The 21,236-nt window shown below is 41.2% G+C and overlaps 1 protein-coding gene across 1 annotated transcript; it reads left to right on the forward strand.

Annotated features, from left to right (window-relative positions):
- Nucleotides 1–94: 94 nt before the first annotated feature.
- usp22 (ubiquitin specific peptidase 22) lies at nucleotides 95–19,429 on the forward strand. Its single transcript, XM_015011252.2, has 13 exons — nucleotides 95–1,151; nucleotides 3,516–3,648; nucleotides 7,512–7,625; nucleotides 8,907–9,008; nucleotides 10,420–10,586; nucleotides 10,671–10,818; nucleotides 10,941–11,043; nucleotides 12,329–12,487; nucleotides 12,581–12,707; nucleotides 12,816–12,907; nucleotides 15,644–15,706; nucleotides 16,364–16,513; nucleotides 16,587–19,429. Exons 1-13 carry the CDS (start codon nucleotides 1,032–1,034, stop codon nucleotides 16,627–16,629), a joined length of 1,521 nt encoding a protein of 506 aa, XP_014866738.2. The 5' UTR covers nucleotides 95–1,031; the 3' UTR covers nucleotides 16,630–19,429.
- The last annotated feature ends 1,807 nt before the right edge of the window (nucleotides 19,430–21,236 follow it).

Below are 21,236 nucleotides of genomic sequence, written 5' to 3' on the forward strand. Positions count from 1 at the left end.
GTCCATCATTTTATAGTGGATCACAGTCTTGGTTGTAACTTTGAGGTTGACTCTCTTCTCATTGGGTGCGCACCATTTTTCACCCGGCGGGGCAATTTTGTGCGCTTGCTCACTGGTGGGGTTTATATGTCATTCCAAACGATACACCAACTGGGGCATACCCTGGATGTCCCTTCTAGAAGGGCGACAGACAGCCACTTCGATCATATGACTAAGGTAGAAATTAACCGGTGTTTGGATGTTGTGGTAAATGCAAATAAATAAAATCGGAGAGTGATTTTTTTCTATTATTTTTTTTTTAAGTGAACAATTAGAACTTTGAAAAGTTGGTTCTGGGAGCCAGTATATTAAAAGAAGTTACATTAAAAAAGTGTGGTAACCTTCGGTTTGAAACGTAGTAAAGTGACATGTTGGCTCTTGACGTTTCCCGCCGGCAAAACACTCCTCCCAAGCAGCCTCATAATTTCCACCCAGGTCACCATCCGGTTGACTGTTACGGAATCGGCTCCAAAGCAGCGGATATGGTTCACGGGGAAAGCCAACCAATCACGACGTAGGACTCGTTGCGTAGAGGCGGGACATGGAAGAAAAAAAGCCGAACGTTGGCACACGCCAATCACACTGAAAACGCGGCTCTGGTTGGTTCGGCGCTATTATTAAGGAGGGTCCTGACGACAGTCGCTGTGTTGAAATTCCAGTGCTAACCAACTTTAGCCAGCTCGCTAACATGTAATTGAGCGAATTTGAATAGCTTCACGTGCTGCGCAGTCCTGGCTTTAATAGCGTCAATGATAAATTGCAAACAGGCCGCAGTGTAAACATTCGCCTCCATGTTGGCTGCTGCGTGTGCATCAGCTCCTGCTACCGGGACATGGCCAGTTAGCCAGTACGCAGCATTCGTTGGATAAACGAAGCTGGCGAGCTAGCTGGAAGGAAGGGGGAAAAAAGCCGTTCGGACCGGGGCGGCAGGGGGCGGCTTGTGAACAGGTTCGTCGCTCGGAAGAGGCGGAAAGCCGGATGCTGTGACTGCCATGAGTCCCGCAGGCTGCCCCCATGTGAACAGCTTCAAAGTGGACAACTGGAAGCAGAACCTGAGGCTTATTTATCAGTGTTTCGTGTGGAGCGGTTCAGCCGAGACCAGAAAACGCAAGGTAACAAGTGGAGGGGAGACAAGTGTCCCACTGTGCGACACAACCTGTTTTTTTTTGTCTTTGTATTGAATGTCTGACGAGTTCCCCGCCCTTCCAAATGAGGCACATCTAATGCCAAAAGAAAAAAAAAATGCTTTCAAATAAATAAAAACGACCCTCAGAGGCTTCTGCTCTTTGACACAACGTGTAGCTCAAACTAAAACAAACTTGTCACTCCAAACATTAGCTCCTATCGAAGCTTAGGCTGGACACTAGATCTGAGAGCTGATGTGCATCTGTTTGCGTTGGCACTGCGCCTGCTGTGGCTCCACTTCCTTCCACCAGCGTACACAGCGGTATTTCCTCGTCTGAGGGGATTCTGCCAGGTTTGAAAGAACCAAACCTTCCCTCGTCTACCCTCACCAATAAATCATTCTTCATCCGCGTAAATTAGCCTTACAAATATTTCGCTACGAGATGATCGATGAGGTTCTGTCTTTTCGTCACTTCTTAGACGTCAAACCTTACAGACGTGAGGATTTTATTGGTAGTGTTGGTGCGCATCTGCAGTGTGGGCTGGGGTCTGTGTCTGTTTGCATCCATTCTGCGCTTGCATGTTCTCATTGAATGTTGCTGGGGGCGGGTGGTGGTACTTCCTTGATGCTCATCCTCTAACGCGAGGAGCCTGGCACCGCCCTTATTTGATAGTAACTCTGTAGTGTCACTACATTTGAAATAATTTTACCTCAGTATTTATTTTCTGTCAATTATTCTAGCTAGAAAAAACGGTATTGGACAGTATCCAAATGAAATCATGCTGCGAGACACACTGAACCAATAATTTATATATTTAAAAAAAACGGTAGTATTTAGAGGTGTGCGATACGGCATATTTTGACGTCAAACCGAGAGCAGTGCCGATATGTATTATTTAAATATGATGTATCGTCAAACTAATAACCTTTAGGCGTTTTAGTGCTTCTTCTTTTCATTATATAAAACACAGGACATAATTTAGATAAATGTTACAGGTACTTTAACATACTTGCATGATAAACTATAGAAAAAAATTAGTGTGCATTTTTTTTCTTTGTAAAGTGCAAAAATATATAATTTGAAAGCAAATCAAAATAAAAAAATATGGTAGAGCTGAGAAAATAATGCAACAAAAAAACAAATTGAGGGTAAATGAAACTAAAGGTATCGATCCTAGTGCTGATACTGATATCAATATTTTTGGATTTGGGATGAAACAATTCATAATTATGTGCTTTTTTTTAGTTGGTCACTCACTTTAAACCTCAGGAAAATACATTGAAGTTTGTGTTTGTGATGTGATAAAACGGCTAAAAGGTATGAATACACGAAGAGCTGCAGTCATACCTTTCTTCCCAAGGAAACAGGCAATCAGGATACATAGTCCTCCCTCATCAGGCCTGGCAACCCTGGTCCAGCTCTAATGCGAATCTGTAGATACACAGCATCATTTCTTCAACATTTTCTGACATCCCACTGTAAGACGATGCAGCCACAGCCTTTGATCCCAACATGCATCAGCGAGCCTCGGTTTCCCCATGACCCACTTTTTCCATTTTGAACAAGTTTTCCTTCCTGTTTTCACTTTGGGGGTTCAGCCGATCTTTTTGTTTTCTCTCTTTCTTTTTTTTTTCCAAGCTACGCAATTTCAGTTCCAGTGTCTTATGCGGCATTATTATGTTGTGTCACATCTCAGCCGTGAATCTGTTTTCATTGATCCTACTCTCCCTCCACGCAACACTCGTGTTATTAACACACAAAAAGCTTAAATTTCACTTTCTCTCTCTTCTTGCCTTCCATACCTCCTTCATCCGTGTTCCTCTCATTTTGCCCTCCCTGCTGTTTCCAGCATTCCGCATTTCTTCTCATTTCCATGCAGGCTCATAGGCATGCCAGCATTTCATCTGCATGCTCCCCCCCCCCACCCTGCTTCTTTTCACTGACAAACAGAATGTATGTGTAGCACAATAATAATTCATACCAATTTGAATACACTGTATTTACGCTCAAGATGTTTTTCTGTTGTTTATTTTAAAAGGAACAGTGCATGACATGCTACAGTTAGCCGTTAAGGCTAGTTTTCATCTGTTGTCCCTCAATGTGTAATCAATACAGTTGCAAGATATTTCAGACAATCTAATAAGCTTCTTCCAAAACAAAAAAAGAGAATAATAGTGATTTGTTTTTAAAACAGAAGTAAATTTGGTCACAAATTAAGTAGAATAAAGAGCCATATAGGTTGTGCCATATAGGCACAAAGGTTCACCCCAATACATTAAAAAAAACAGAACAAAATGTTTTGTGCAGATGTGGTGAACATTATTTGTCCCACCTCTCTCCGCTCTGCAGGCCAAGTCATGCATCTGCCACATGTGCGGAGCCCACCTCAACAGACTCCACTCCTGCCTCTACTGTGTCTTCTTCGCCTGCTTCTCCAAAAAACACATCCACGAACATGCCAAGAGCAAAAGGCATAACCTCGGTATGACCACACACAAACACAAATTTGTGTCCATTTACTTTTTTAAACATTGCTGTTGTATGGAATTGAGTATGTTGGGACAAACAGACCACATTTGATAAAGTCAGTGGCGGTTCTAGCATTAGGGTTTCCCCCTGGTGGACTGGGGCAGTGCACCAGTTTCCCCATTGTGTTTTCCTATTAAAAATGTTGAAAGGTGACAGGAAATTTTGGAAGTAAAACTTCCAAAACCAAGCAGATACAGCAGTGGACTATTTAAAAGTAATCTATCTGTAGGTTGTGTATTCATAATCAAATATCGTCTTTTTTTTGTCTGCTAAAGATTACTGATGTTTTTTATTCAAAAACAACAGGTAGAGTTGAACGTCATACAAAACTTTATAAATAAACTGGGTGTGATTAGGACAGGAGCAGAATGGCGGGGCCGTCTATTTTCAGTAAAGTTTTTTTTTTTTTTTTTTTTGAACAGATCATCGATCTTCAGATTGTGTCTCCTATGGCAGTGTACTGCTTTGGCAAAATACCCTAAAATCTGATCACTCATAAAATGATAAACTATGCATAAAAATGTCACTGCATGTTATTTATGCCAACATATTTTTTTCCCATGCAGTCACACATCATGCACTCTGTGTTCAGACTGTCAATGCACTTGCACCAAGAAAATGGTGCATCCTGTTATTTACAGCTTAGAACAGGGCGCTAATATATGTCTCATTATTGATATTAGCAACTTGTCATAAGGCTTTGATATTTGACACTTCCATTGATGCAGTGTTCTCCAAAATGAGCCTTCACTGGAAATTTTTTTAAAGGCTCTAGTGGCCTTTATTTGAAAGTGATAGGACAGGAACGTAGGTAATGAGAGAGAGAGAGGTCACCAAGCCGGGATTCGGACCTGTGACGGCCGTGTCGAGGACTAAGGCCTCCTTATGTGGGTTGTGCTTAACCCCTGCGCCACCACAGCACCCCTTCACAGAACATTTTGAGTGAAGGGTGGTTACAAACCTGGTTTATTATAAAAATCATTAAATAAACCAACAGCACTTAGCCTGGTGGGAGTGCAAGTAAAGCCTGGTGGCCCGCCAGACTGGGTTCTCCAGACAGCCAAAATTGTGGTCAGTTTTCAGTCACCTGTTTTTGTTTTGTTTTTTTTTTTGTTCCGTTTTCATCTTATTGTACTGAAATCAAGCTTGAGTTGTTGTTTTTTTTTGTCTTTTACACAAATTCGTCAATTAAATTGTGGAAAATCTACCAATTTTAATTTAAATTCTAAATGAAATAGTTTTTAGTGGAAATCAGTGGTGTAGTTGACGATGGCCTCCCCATAAGAGGCCATGTACCCCCCTGACAAGATGCTACCCTGAGCAGTGAACCGTATTAAGAACCGCCGCTCTGATTCTGCTCTAGTTTCCCTATTTTTAACTCTGTTTTATCTTCTGTTCATCAGAGTGTGTTTGTATTTAAAAAGAGCTTTTAGTTTTGTGTGTTTGAACATTGACATTTTATTAAGGGCGACATAGTTAGGAGCTCTTACGCAAGCTAGTGCAACATAATTGCAACACCTTCTACAAGGAGATAAGCCTCAAGGGGGATGGTGAATGTCACTGCTGTATTTGTTTCCCTTTGGAGGGAATATGTTATTATATATATATTTTTACAGCTGACTCCTTCATTCAGAAGTGCCGTTGATAGGAAGCCAGATCACAACGAAATTAGATTTTTATTTCAGAAACTCTTTATTTCAGAAATTGAACCAGTCAGGCTTTGGATGTCACTTCTATGGTGTGTTCCCCCAGCGAGTAATGGAGACAAAAATTACTTTTTTTTTTTTTTTTTCATTTTATGAAACAGACTCTCTTGAATAATGAGTTTTTAAATGAAACAGACTCCAGATTTGAGCAGAAGAGGCTCCAGTGAGCCAATGATTGCTTGGATGCTATTTAGAAAATAACTAATTGTTGACCGAACATCGACTTTTAATACTGGCTGCACATCAGATACAATTCCAATTTCAAGTGATGTCCGTTTTCAGTCTTTAGATACTCTTTTTTTTTTTTTTTCTTTTTTTTTTACCTTGCTACATCTGGATTCTAGTGCATCTTGATTGTTTTAGCTCATATATTTTGTACAAAACCAAAATTTTGAAAGCTTTCATTCTCTGACTATTATTGGGCTTGGGACTGGCAATTTTCTTATTAAAATTTTCAAATTTCATATCACTTTTCTCATCACATTTTTTATACGAATTTTGAAAAAAAACAGAAAAAAGAAGTGACATTAATGGAAACGCTATTTTTACTTTTTTCTCCACTGTGTGTCAGTATATATCAGTAAATTTACATTTACCTGAAAAAGTAGCAATGTGTTTTTTTTAAGTAACTTTCTTTTATCATTATCGCAATAATACCACAAAATATTAGGATAAAATTCAAAGTCCATGTCTCCCACTTTTATATTGGACTTTGGAGGAGCATATTTAGCGTATTTGCAATCAATTTGTTGCATTTGGTCCATTGCAACCAGCTTGAAACCAAAGACAGTCAATTAAGAAACAGAAATATTTAGTATTCCTTTTCACAAGTCACTGCTTATCCCTACATAACCAGTCATATTCATGCTAATGCTGCATTTAATTGTTCTTTTTGCTTGGTGCAATACTGTGCGTCGGGTGATACTTTTTTTTTTTTTTTAGCAAATACAACATTCTAACAGAACTATATAATCCTTATATGGAGGTTAAAAATTGAACACAATTGTGAAAAACTTCAGAAAATGTTAATTTAAAAAAAGAGTCAAATATTCAATTTTCACAGCTGTTTTTATTCAAATCAAGATAAACGTTTTGGGTTATCGTAGTCAGGCTGTCCAGCACGTTTTAGCCGAATTGATTTGTTGTTGCCCTGCAACTGATGTGGGCGGAGATGACTCACTGCCAAGGGGGGCATCTCTTCAGGGGCATCCCTGAGTGAATTTTTTACCACAATGACAAATGCTGACGGTGCCGAGACAAAATCTGAGGTTGGCAGAAACTGAGACACAAAGATTTAGTAGTTATTTTTTTGTTTGTTTGTTTTGTTTTGTTTTCCTTCCCTGTACTGCATTATCAGCCCGCTCAGGAAGACTCCCTGCTGTGTTCAAACATGCACCTCCCACTGAGCCTAATTGTTAGTATAATTAGGGTGGCAGCTGAATTATATGCTACAAAAATAGTTGAAAAGAAAGCAGAGAAAAGGGACAGATCTCAGCAGAGTGGGGACGAAGTAATTAAGCCTCTCTTAACGAACCAGACGAAACCGGAAATTATTAAATAACCCTCCTCGTTTGTCGCTTTTTAACTCAGCCATTTATGTTGTTAGTTTCCTCGTATGTTTTTTTTTTTTTTTTTTCCCCTCCCATTTCCATCCTCTCGTCGATTGCCCTCCTGTTCCCATGGTTACCCGGTGACCCTCTCGATACAGAGAAAAGTTGCAGTTTGGTTATTTGCACCGTTTTTCTTCTCAGATCTTTCTAAAATCCTTCCTTTCCCGCATCCTTTACTTCGTTTTGCTCCATTTTTTTCCACTTCCATACCTGCAGAGGATATCTGTTGAGAGAGAGGCCCATAGTCTGGTTGTTATGGCAACATCAAGCGGGTAGCTGCGTACTGTAGAGGAGGAAAAAGGAGTTGTTGTGTGAACTCTTGAAGTTCAGTTTACGCTCCTTCTTGTTCTTCTTCTTCATGTTTCCAAGCGGTGTAGATTGGTAATCTGAGGCGGTTCACACAGACTGCACCGACATCCTCTTCCTCACAGTCTAATAACCCAGCGTGTCCTCTGGTTTTTGTCATTGTGCTCTGTCTGTCTGTGTCTCTGTGTGTTCAGCCATCGACCTGCTGTACGGAGGAATTTACTGCTTTATGTGCCAAGACTACATTTATGACAAAGAGATGGAGCAGATTGCCAAAGAGGAGCAGAGGAAAGCCTGGAAGATGCAAGGTATGCCACTGTGACGCCACGTCCAGGCTGTCCAACTGGAATCATAACTCTTCTGTCGCCATGCCACAGTTTGCAGCCTCTTGAAAAAGAATCCCTGTTGTATGGGATCTCAGTGTGATTGAACCCATTCATCCTGAGTCGCATAGTAATTGGGAAGTTAGATTTGTTCATCTGATTTTGCTTCACTCCTGTAATCAGCACAGCAAACATTAGTTTCACAGCCATGCAGGCAGGAATTGAGATTGTTGGTTTTTCAAAATGAAGTACATTTTAACATTTCATGACATTTAAATTTATTTCAAACTCTGTTTATGTTTTAGTATATACATCTTTATAGTATAAATAAATGCTTGACCTTATTTTAACACGCACAAAAGGAGCTGCTTTTATTTTGTCGTAGCGGTGCGTCACGATCAGTTGCATGTAGAGGAAGCTCTTAGAAGGTCAGCTGTGACATTCAGACCTACATGCCAAACGCTGTGGGTGTGAGGATGATTTTCTATGTTAGATTTTAGAATGACGTCACTCATGGTGGGAGCATGTTGGCCCAGTTATAGCAGTTCCTTTAGTTCTGATTTGTTCCCTTTTTGTTCATCATTTTTTGTAGTTGAGGCGAAAATAATTCTACCTGGTTTTGGATGCTGTGCAGCTGTAAGGATTTTGTCCTCTTATTTATTTATTTATTTTTTTAACTTTCGGACAGTTGTTAAGCTGGGTATCCGTGACAACGTGGTATTGTTTTTACAACTGATGAATATCGCAAAAGCTCAATGAGAACGGATCAGATCCCTGACCCGACTTTCTCACCATTCTCACCTACTGGATGCAGCAAGATGTGTGGATGTGAGTTGGACCAATTCATCTCTCTTTGGGATGAATATAAAGCACTATTCAGTTGAATTTGGCAGTCCGGTCAGAACTGATGAGGAAAATGGAACAAAATACAGATTGAACAGTAACATTAATGTCAGGGTCATCTTCCTCCAGAACGGCCTAGTCAAATTCTGATTTAAATCCAAGTGAGAATCGTTGCTATTACTTAAAAATTGCAGTTCACTCATGTGGTGTCGAAGCTGCTGGAGACGTAGCCCAGCTAGCTAATGGCGCTAAAATCTACAGAGTGTGGCTCTGCAAAGTATTTGCTGCCACACTGCACAGCTTTGTCCAACAGCGCCATCGCTAGGCGCTTTTCAAATCACCCTGCCTCCACAAGTCCTGAAATAAAACTCAATAACTCAATAAAACTGTATTTTGAAAAGGTGTCTTCGTTCTGCGCCGCAGGCATCGGGGAGAAGTACTCGACGTGGGAGCCAACCAAGAGGGAGCTGGAACTGCTGCGCCACAATCCCAAGAGGAGGCGGATCACCTCCAACTGTACTATTGGTTCGTGCCTCTGCACACACACACACACACACACACGCACTAAAAAGCACAGGAGCCGATTGCCGTCTCTGTCATTTTGCCAGCTCTTCTGTTTCAAGATCGGACATCAGCAGAGGCGTAAAGAGCAGAAATGTTTTATTTATGGGGTTTTATGGTTTTGCTGCAGCAGTTGGACCTGATGGATTGAGCCGTTTCACTGATGTGTTCAATGAATTAGACGATGCATTGTGTAGATTGCTGGCATATTTGAGGCCTTGTATCGCGTCAGGAATGTAATTAAGATGCAGCGTCAGTGAATGTTGGAGAGCAGCAGCCGTCCGGCCGTGTGCAACGCTGACCGCTCCTGGCGTTACCTTTTAACACCTCGCAGCGGCCTGCCATGATCTGCCCAGGGCCATTAGCATCACTGGCACCGTTAGAGGATGATGGTGGGATTTCCAGGCCTGGCTGCTCATCAGTGAGAACGCCACCTCCTGATCCCCCCGCCTCCCTCGCCTCGGTCAGCAAGCGGTCGGCTCATGGCAGGGAAAACGCTTTGTCCTCTGTCTCTGCAGAAAGAAACATGGTGTCTCTCAATGTTTTTAGTTACAACCATCAATGGATTTATTGGGATTTTACGAAGTAAAGCTTAATTGTGTACTGGATGGAAATGATCCATGGTTTTATTGGTCGTGTTTCTTGAAAAACAGCTCAACTAGGCCTGTCGCAGCAAATGAATTAATCGCGTGATAAATTAAAATGAACTCGATCATTTCCATGTGCATGATTTATCGTTTTTCTTCTTTTCTCTCTTTCTGGATGAAATGTCTTCAGTCTGGTGCTTTGGTCTTTTTACTGAAGGACAGTTTTGCCTACAGAGACGTCAAAATTCATTTTATTTGTTGTTTTGTTATTTTTTTATATTTCAAATGTCTTTGACTTCCAGTGTTAGATTTTTATTAGAATTTAAAAGTTTATTAGCTATTGAGAATGTGTTCTTGCATTATTTTTGCCATTTCCATTATATTACTTGAAAATGGTTTCAAGACAACATTATTATCATTTATCGCAGTAACGTAATTTATTACTGACAGGCCTAAACTCAAGATCAGTCAGATTAGATGGATTATATTCTTGAGTCTTCCTGCTGAGTGCATTTTATTCCTGATGGCTCAATGAGTAATTGATCTGTGTAACTGAAATAAAGGCGGTCTTACATTTTATACGTTAACAACGTTAATAAAATTGAACAAGAATCAAAAACCTTTTGACATGAAACCCATAACATCCCAGTGAAACACGAAGGTTTATGGTTCTGACTGGACACCAAACGGAAACGTCTGAGGTTCCCATAATTGAGGTTTCATACACACTTTCCTGTCCGTGTGTCAGAGTGATTTTCTTATTGATGACCGGTGCCGTTGACTTGCAGGCCTGCGCGGTCTGATCAACCTGGGCAACACCTGCTTCATGAACTGCATCGTCCAGGCGCTGACGCACACGCCGCTGCTGCGCGACTTCTTCCTGTCCGACCGACACAAGTGCGAGATGCAGAGCAACTCGTGCCTCGTGTGCGAGATGTCCCAACTCTTCCAGGAGGTGACGACTTATTTTTATTTTTCCCCCTCGCCCTCACCAAGACGGGGCAACCCAAAGGAAAGTTGACTCATTTCCCTCGTTCAGTTCTACTCAGGCCACCGCTCCCCTCACATCCCGTTCCGCCTGCTGCACCTGGTGTGGACCCACGCCCGGCACCTGGCCGGCTACGAGCAGCAGGACGCCCACGAGTTCCTCATCGCGGCGCTGGACGTGCTGCACCGACACTGCAAAGGTGAAACACGAACACAGAGATGCCCTGTGGGTAGATCATGAGGGGTGTGGTGGAGTGTGTGGTTGCGAAGTCACGCCCAGGTGGCTTTTAGCGACGGCGAACGTTTCTGTGTGTCTCTGCAGACGACAATGGGAAGAAAGCCAACAACCCAAACCACTGTAACTGCATCATTGACCAAATCTTCACAGGGGGTCTGCAGTCTGACGTCACCTGCCAAGAGTGCCAGTAAGTGTGTGTGTAGTGTGTAATGTGTGTGAGTAAAAAAACATGAGCCCTCGCCCCGCCTCGCTGGGGACTCGGAGTGAAGAGATAAAAGCATGAAAAGTGGAAGCTCTGCCTATAAAACCTCCGTCTCCCTGTGATCCACCCTGTTATTCATCACTCACATCTGCACTCTGAGCCGCTACACTGCAGCAGCAACAAGCCCGCATGCCTGAGACGTGGCTCTCTGGCTCCTCCTGGTGGATTCTGGAGGCTGTTACTCCTTTCAAACATATTGAAGTCTTTGGTTGTTTTCTGTGGGGCATTCCTAAGTTCGTTCTCTCTTTTTTTTCTTTTACACACAGGTTGTAGAAGAATGTGTAAAACACATTAGAAAAAAGAGAAACCCAGCTAAAATAATAATTTAGTCATATTTAAATGAAGCTGTAATGTTGCTCTGTTGAATTGAAACTCAAATATTTTCAGACCATTTTTCAACATAAAACCCTAAAAGTAGCATTTTGTGCTCTCTCACTATGACAACCTTTAATAAATTACATGAACTTCAGCTGATCGGACTGCACATGCATGGTGTTCAAGGAGGCAGCAGAAAAACCTTCTCTTCAGATTGAATGGCCGGCGGCATAAATCAACCAGTTAAAGTGGTTAATTTGAAAGAACCTCTATCTATGTTACATGTACCTCATAAATGATTAAACTGCTAGTAGATTTAATAAATGGATATCTAAGCTGCACATTATATGGAAATGACATTATTGGTAGGATGTTGCATTTGAGGTAAATGAGTAAAATAAAAATAAAGTGGTCATGAATGTAGCTGGAATTCATCAGTAACTATAAACTAATTCTTCCACTTAGGGCACATTATGGGCTGGTTCAGTCTCAACTGATGGCCTAGTTAAAGGCCTCTCATTACCAAGAGGTTGCCTCCTCTCATCCGATGGGTCCCAGTCCAATATGTTTTAACCTTTAAAAGTTATTTAGTACAGGTTGATGAATAAGAGATGTGCATAACTCGTGATATTTGTTGTATTTTGTTTTTAAATTAGTCGACCAGCTTTAGAGTTGGGGACGTGATGTTTATTGTCATTTTCCATTTTCTTATCATGTAGGTAAACAAACACCTTTGTTTTAATTTTTAGTTTTTGCTCACTCCTGCTTCTGTTTGGCCAGTTTGACTCATTTTGTGTCTTAGTTTTAACAAATGACATACAGACGTGTCGTCCACGTCTGTATGTCATTCTCTGTAAAGTCACATTTCCTTGACATCTGTCCAATTCCTCCTCAGTGGTGTTTCGACGACCATAGACCCGTTCTGGGACATCAGCCTGGACTTACCCGGATCCTCCACGCCTTTCTGGCCCCTCAGCCCCGGAGGAGACGTGACAGCACTTAACGGGGAGAGTCACGCCACTGGAGCCACAACACTTATGGACTGTCTGCGCAGGTAACGGCACCAAATCCAAAGTGTTTGCCTCCAGTTGGGCGGCTGTGCAAATTTGGGTGGGGAAAAAAAAGTAAATAAATCCTCACCGGTCAGGTTCACCAGACCGGAGCACCTCGGCAGCAGCGCCAAGATCAAGTGCAGCAGTTGCCATAGTTACCAGGAATCCACCAAGCAGTTAACCATGAAGAAGCTGCCTATTGTGGCCTGCTTTCACCTTAAAGTAAAGCAGTTTTCCTTTTTTTTATTATTTTTTTTTAATGATTGTGTCGATAAACCACAGCGTGTGTATGTGTGTGTGTGTGTGTGTGTGTGTGTGTGTGTGTGTCAGAGATTTGAACATTCAGCCAAACTACGGAGGAAGATCACTACTTACGTCTCGTTCCCACTGGAGCTGGACATGACCCCCTTCATGGCCTCCAGGTGAGTGGAAATAAAAAGAGTTGTGGTCAGTCTGGACATGACAGAGTAAAACGAATCACCTTTTAACTTGATCAACTTACCCTTAGAAGTCCAAAAATCCAAGTTTGTAGGATTTAACTAATACACTCTGTTATAAAACATTTTTTTTCTCCTAAAACCTCTTTTGGATGAGAAATATTAAAGGAAATTAACATCAATCTAGTCAGAAGATCAGATTTCTCTAAATCAAATTAGAATAAAAACCTTACCTGATTGAGGAAAATGGATGTCATTTTTGGATTCAGCGGTGCAAAATAGTCCTAATCCAGCCAAAAAAACATAAGACAACTTCCAAAAACTATTTTATTGTAACCTGCTGTAAATGGTTCCCTGTGTGAGGCTGGAACTCACATCCTTCAGACTGTAAGTCTGATGTGTTTACTGATGCGGCCCACGCATTGTTTGTAACTTTAATGTGACGCATGCAGTGTTGTGTTCAAGACCACCTAACCCGAGACCAAGACAAGACCAAGACCAGAGTGTATCGAGACCGAGACAAGACCAAGACTTTTGGGGTCCGAGACCGAGTCAAGACCAAGACCAGCGGCCCGCGCTACATGACACAATAAAATGTAAAATATGATCGAAATTGCTTCTCAAAATAATCTGAAAGATCCATATTACCATAAAACACATAGATATTAAATACTTAATACATTTTACCAATATTAAATATTCCATTTATGTGCTAAAAAGTGTGATGGTCTCGTGCCATCCCTAAAAACATTGCCCTGGGCATTTGCCCATATTGCTCATGTCAGAAACCACCACTGTCTGCACCATTAAACATAGCAATTGAGGCAATGCCCTGACGGTAAATAACGTTCAACTATGAACACTGACCAAGGAGCAACAAGCAAGAAGTAACCAAACAGAAGGCGCTCACCGTGACTGTTTTCACTCTCTATCCCAGTACATGAAGCCAGGTAGTCTGACACCATGGCAGACATTACAGTTGCCACTTTGAACAAAAACAATCAAAGAGCAATGTGCATGCTCTGCGTGCTCTTTCGTTCTTGTGTTTTAGTTATTTGTTAATTTAAATATTAACGTACATAATAAAATAAAATAATAATGCAGTGTACACAGAGCATTACAAGAACAAAGAACGGGTGTTCTGTCAGGTCAGATCACGGTGTTCTGTCAGATCAGCATACGTTGTCAGATAGTCGTACGCCTAGCTCAGACATGCATACGCTGTCATTACCATATGATTTTATTTAATCAGCAACATAGAATCATGACGTAGATCATCATACACTTGCTTATTAACAGTTGTATGGCATCCAGCTGCAGCCAGACCTGCTTTAAACACACTTTGAAACCACGAAATGCATGTATATCCATCTAGTTATCACATTATGTCATATTATAAACAATTTAATTACTTATTTTCGTCATAACTTGTTGCGTATACTGACAACTACACTGACGGTCGGACTTAATGCGCATGCGCTGGCATGGTACTCACTGCATCTATGTCAGATAGTCGTACGCCTAGCTCAGATATGCATACGCTGTCATTACCATATGATTTTATTTAATCAGCAACATAGAATCATGACGTAGATCGTCATACACTTTGTTATTAACAGTTGTATGGCATCCTGACTTAGCGGTTAAGTGAGTTTTACACGGGCGTGTGTTGTAGCTGACTCCAGCTGCAGCCAGACCATGCTTTAAATACAGTTTGAAACCATGACAACACATGTATATCTATATAGTTATCATTGAAAACAATTTAATGACTTATGTTCATCATAACTTGCTGCGTATGGTGAACTGACAACTCCTCTGACGGTCGGATTTCTTAATGCTTAATGCATGTATGCTATCCTGACAGCGTATGGCTATCTGATAGAACAACGGCTCTCAGTGACACTCCAGTCCTATCTAATAAGTAAAGAGCCGTGGAGAAGAATTGACTGTTTCTGAATGTCACCTCACTATATTGCAGACTTTTGGACATAGCGTTGTCCTATATATGCGACAAGTCAGTCAACACCTCCGCACAATAATTCAGCACAGTGAGTGATAACATTTTTCATCACAATGCTTATGTGTCTCTGTACAGCTAGCTTTGATAACATCATGTTAACGGAGCTTACCTTCTTTGAGCTACTTTTCTAAGTGATGAAAAAAGTTAGACGTTGTCCCCACCGTCTGTGAAAGCGAAGCGCTGCCGAGTTAGCTGTGGCCATCAGATTTCTTACTATTCATGCAGCGCTATTATATCACTGACGATTAGACAAACATTTTCTGCTGCTGAGAGGAAACCACTGCGCGTGTCCTGGAGCGCCGCGCGCGAGTGGAAAGTGGGGAGGGGAGGGGGAGGGACAGTAAAAGGTGGGGAGGGGAGGGGAGGGGGGAGTAACAGAAACGGTAGTTGCTTGGATTTTAATCGGTGCGTTTTGCATCCACTGAAAACAAAGATGTTAACAAATAAAGTGGACAGAATGCTGTACGTTTAGTGATATTTTCACAGTTGCGGTCTTGACTGGTCTTGAAATAAAATGCCGAGTCCTCAGCACCCGAGACCGAGACAAGACCGAGACCAAATGCAGTCGAGTCCGAGACGAGACCGAGACCATCAAAAAATGGTCTTAAGACCGGTCTTAAGACCAAGACCAACTTTGAGTACCACAACACTGGACGCATGTATTCATTTACCTGTGTTTTTTTTTGTGTGTGTTTCAGTAAGGAGAGCAGGATGAACGGGCAGTACCAGCAGACCGTGGAGGCTTTCAACAATGACAATAAGTAAGCTTTACACCAATGGACACAAACCTGGTTTCTGTAGTAAAAATAAGCAATTTGTCACTTTTTTTTCTGACGTTTTGTAGAAAGGTCTGCCTAAAACAATCAGACGGCTCCTGCTGATTTAGAATGTTGCTGCTGCTACGTTAAAGATCTGTTGCTTTTGTACCAACCTCTCAAATCTACTCTGCATCTCCAGAATCAGAACCAAACGGCAGCTTTCAGTTTTCATGCTCCTCTAACCTGGGACAAACTTCCAGAAAACTTTCCAGAATTCTTTAAACGAAGCCTAAACCCTCTTTTGTTTAGAGCTGCTTTTGATTAAAAATAACTGAAACGTAGATCAATTCTAGCCCGTCTCTCCATTTTATTAAACTTTCTGATTTTGTGAGAGCTGATGTTTGTTGCAGCTCGACCGCATTGCGCTCTGCAGTTGGTCAAATTTCTGTTTGTTGTCTTGACCACTTAGAAGCAAAGTTAAAATTTGGTTTTATTGCAGGAAAAGTGATTATTTAAACGATTTGGCCACATTTCTTATAATCACAAGAATGATTACAGCCATTGGACATGTGGACATGGTCATCACATTACATCTTCACCAATATCACGCACCGACATCCTTTCAAAACTACCCTTTTCTCTTCCCTTTCCTCGATCCAGGTACAGTTTATTTGCCGTGGTGAACCACCAGGGGACACTAGAGAGCGGCCATTACACCACCTTCATCCGGCAGCACAAAGACCAGTGGTTCAAGTGTGACGACGCCATTATCACCAAGGCCAGCATCAAAGATGTGCTTGACAGTGAAGGGTAAGCGGTCCTCATCCAGGCTCCACCGTTAACATCAGGCTTGGTTCTGACCCTGCGCTCCTCTCCTCCTCAGGTACCTCTTGTTTTATCACAAACAGTTCCTGGAGTACGAATAACCTCCAGGAGGAACCCAATCAGGAAAAGGTGACGAGCATGTAAGGGAAGAGGCATGGAGAGGGAGAACGCCAGACTGGCTGTAAACACAGAGCCCCCGTTCCTCCGCGCAGCAGCAAGACCCTGCGCAAGGACGAAACCGAATAAAAACGACTCGTGCAAAACCGCTAGAAATACAGACATTTGTGTTCTTGCTGAAGTTATCACTTGAATTCAGGACATGAAGAGGGGAAAAGAAGCTGTGAAAGTCTGCTCTTGCTTTTCAGATCATGGACAGTTAGTGTCTTATCCCAACATTTTTGCTGTTGATTACGAAGTAAAACTCCGGGAAGTTTTAGATTATTTTTTTTATTATTATTGTTTTCATTTTATTTCAATTTTTTTTTTCCAAACCCCACTTCCGTCTTCATGCTTGCACAGCCGCATTCATCGCCAGGCAACATTTCCGGACACGGGCGCACACTTCGTCTCACGCCCAAACACTCCTCCGCAAGACCAAATATTTTCAGCACGGAAGTTGTCTTATTATGCAGTTTCTGTCCAGAATTGTGGAAAAATGGAAGACTATCATCTGACAGTATTCTAACGTTATTCCAATTATTATTTGTCAGATTGTTGTAGTCAAAGTGGTACTATTATTATTATTATTATTATTAAAAAAAGGCTTCCACAGTTAAAGAGGGGAAATGAATGACCCAGTAAATATATTTTTATACATCTTGCATTCGGATGGTTTGTTTACGGTTTTGCATTCTCTTTGAAAAAAAGAAAAACAAAATGCATTATGCGTCTGTTGAATTGTGTCGTCGATCATGTTTTTGTACACAAAAGACAAAAAGATGCTATAATGATTTTTGTGAAGCTGCTGCTATTGCCGTTTTTTTTGTTTGTTTTCTTTACCTTTATCTAGTGCTCAACAGTTATTGGCATCTCTGGGTTTGTGTAAAAACAGATAAATTTCTCTTTTATTGCATTACAATAATCTCACCCCAACAAAATTAAGAACAGTCCAAATTTTTGTGAAATCTTTGTCACAGTTCTTCTGCCTGTAGACGGCTCTTTCAGAAAGGGCGATCTTTGACTATTCCTCATTGCATATTATTACTCCATTTTCTCGACTCGAGTACTCACTGCTTCATTTAGGGCTAGCGACTGAGCGAAAGTTGATTCTTGTCTGGTAATCCAGTTCTCTGTTGATTCTGACATGTTTTGAAACACGATCTTGACCCAGAGGGTTTGTTCCCAAAATCCGTACAAAAGGCCCCTCAGAGCTGATCCCAAATCGCCGACCATTCTGAGTATCCTACGCATTTGAGATTTCAAAAGTCAATACTGCAGCAGTTAAAAAGTTTCACACCATCTTCCTTTGTAAAGGCTAATGACACGTCTTCCATTTTGTTCTTTTGACTTTGAAGTGTTCCAGCAGTCAAGGGGGAAAAAAAACTACCCCTTGCTGAAGTCCAGTGACTTATTTCATTTTTTTTTTCTTCCCTCTGTCTTGGCATGCTTCAGCTCAACCTGTCCGATTGTATGTTAATGCCAGGAAATGAATGTGCAGGATGCTCCCCTTCAGCTCTGGTGTGTTTTCATCTTTAGCTGCTACAGTATTTTACTATTTGAAGCAGTAATTGGTGGTTCCTCTGTCTGGGTTACTCCACTTTAGAAGGAGCTTTAACACAAATTCATTCTTTTTTTTTTTTCCATCACCAGTTGCAGTAGGTTTGACAACTGGTTGGCATATAGATGGTGTCTAATAGTTGCTATGGACACTTTTCTCCTTTACCTTCCTGTTTGGCGGCTAAACCAGTGTCCTTGTACGTCGTGTGGCCAGAATTAAAGAAAGTTGACCTTCCTGTGTTACACATTAACAGCCCGTGGAAACAGGAAGTCATTAAGTACTTTAATTGAATTTTTTTTAAAAAGTAAAGCATAGATGAAAAATTCCTTCAGGATACGAATAGTTCTCTTTTTTTTTTTTTTACATGTACAGTTTCTGTGAGGTTATTTACTGCAGTAAAATATGAATTTATGAAAATTTCGACATGGAATGCCAATAAGTTTTGTTTGTTTGTTTTCTGTGACTTCTTTTTTTTTTTCCTCCTTGCGTTGACGGCATGTTGTCATGTTGCTGTTTCAGGTAAATGGCCTAAAAAAGAAACGAATGGAAGAAAAAGAAGGCCGAGTTTGTGTAAAGGGTCAAAAGCCGCAGCGTTAACAGTCAGCCGCACGCTTGTCCAACTGAGCCGTCCGTCTACGCGCGTCTACGGAAGAGGAAGAAACTCAAAAGCTTAGAGTAGATTTTTGTATAAAATGTGTTCTGTGTAAAGAGAAAAAAAAAAGACAAAGTGTGAGATCTCGTTTGTATGCACGTGTGTCGTGCGTATGCACTGTACGTTTGTGTACTGAATCAGTACTTGCATTCAGCATGCTGTCTAAGCTGGTATCACAGTTTGATATGTTTTAAAATTTTTCTTTCTCTTCTGTTCACATGATGATGATGATGATGATATGATGTGTGTAAAAGTGTATGTGTACAGTTTGTACGTACGAGACGACAGGTGAAAACTCAAAAGCCGACGGAAGTCGTTCCGCTAACACCGCTGCATCCAGCCGGAGGGTCGCCGAGAACGGGGAGCCTGTCCTGACTGAGCTCGACAGCCGTTTCTCACACACACACACACACACACACACACACACACACACACACACACACACACACACACACACACAGTTGTTTCTGCTGCAAAAACTGGACACAGTGATGGAAACACTCAAATAAAGAAACTATCTGGAAAAAGAAAACCTGCTTCATTTTTATTTCTTTATTTTTCGTTGTACAAATCAAGCATTCAGCATGTGCACCTTCACAGTGATAAATATGACATCTTTGGGGTGGATGCTCACGCTGCCCCCCTAGGCAGCATGAGCCCCCCAAGGTGGGGGTGGTTGCCCCATGCTGGGTGGTTGCCCAAGGTGCCCAACCACCCAGCGTGGTTGGGCACCTAGGGATGCCATCCTAGGTGGCATCCCACCTGGGATGCCATCCTGGGTGGTTGCCCCATGTCACCCATATCAGAAATGCCACAGATGCCAAACCCACTGGAATGATTGATGATCATGTCAGTTGGTAATCAATTATTGAAATAAGCTTATTTAGTAAACTGGAATATTTATCTATAAATATAGCCATTTGCTGAAAAACCAGCAGTAATTAAGCCTAAATTATACAAAAATATACATTTTGCATTTAAGATATAAAAGACCTTTTTAAATCTGTTGTACCCAGAACTCCTCAAGTGGCCTGATTTAAGCTTCACCTGGTTCAAAATCTGTTTATAAATCCCCCGAAACGGGAAACTATGAAGGATTTAGGCTCTAATCTTGATCAGATTCTTAAATTATAGACTGGAGTTGCCACTCATCCCATAAAATAGGGGTTTGTTTGTTATAAGCAGAGATGTCCGGTGCCGCCGCTGCTTTGCAATGCCTTCCTCTAATCGGACCACTTTTTCGGTAACGAATAATCTAACGAGTTCGTATTTCAAATCCAGTAATCAGATTAAAGTTATTTATCCAAATCACTGCGCATTAATATTTTCTTTTGTATTTATTTTTATTCCTTCTGTGCGTCTTTGGGAGAGACTCTGTGACAGTTAGCAGCGACAGAAACATGAACAGTGCATGGAGATGCGCATTTTGTTGCTGGAAAAACAGAAATGTCGTCAAGCCCAACTGTTATTTGTGGCTTTTGTCTTGATTTTTCTAAACTCATAAAAAATAATGATTCACCGGTCGCGTTTTTTGGGGGACTTGTGTTTGAACGTGAAGTTGCTCATTTGAGCTTGGAAATGAGCAGAGATACATAATCAGCCCCAGAATATTTAAAATACTATTCTAAACAACATTGTTGGAAGCTGTCCTTTATTTTCCATTAATACAGAAAATGAACCTCTAAACGTTACATCACTGACAGGCGGCGGTGTATATGTTTCCTAACTGTGGCTAAAGCTGCTGCTAGCTGGTTTACTCATGATCGGAGGCTGGTTCCTTTGAATACAGTTGGAGAATGGTAAATTGACAATGACTAATAACGGTTATCTAACACGTAAACACTGTTTTATAAAATACAGAAAGTGAACCTCTAAACGTTACAGCACTGACAGAGAGTATTATTTTTTCCTAAATGTGGCTAAAGCTGCTGCTAGCTGGTTTACTCTCCGATCGGAGGCTGTTTATTTTATACACAGTTAGAGAATGGTGATTTTACAATGATTAATAACAGCTATCTAACACTTAAATGCTGTTATTATTAAACTTACCTTTTATTATATCCTTAAGATTATGAGAATGCGGGAATTTTTCAGCTTGGTTCCCAAGGCAAAATCACACCGGAAGTAAAGATACCCAGGTTTGAGTTATGGCGGCCATTGTCTGACGTCACTGTGAAAAGGGTCTATTTGGACTGATTGCAAAGCTTGTCTCTGATTGGCTTAGATACTCTTTAATATTTATATTGACAGGTGCGTCACGCCAGTACGCACTGTGCGTTCCTTGAGTAAAAACAAGCAAACAAAAAACAATAAAAAATAAAAAATATGATAATTATTGT

The sequence above is a fragment of the Poecilia mexicana genome, unplaced genomic scaffold (assembly GCF_051168715.1).
Source record: "Poecilia mexicana isolate PSO_F unplaced genomic scaffold, ASM5116871v1 scaffold_19, whole genome shotgun sequence".
Classification (NCBI taxonomy): Eukaryota; Metazoa; Chordata; class Actinopteri; order Cyprinodontiformes; family Poeciliidae; genus Poecilia; species Poecilia mexicana.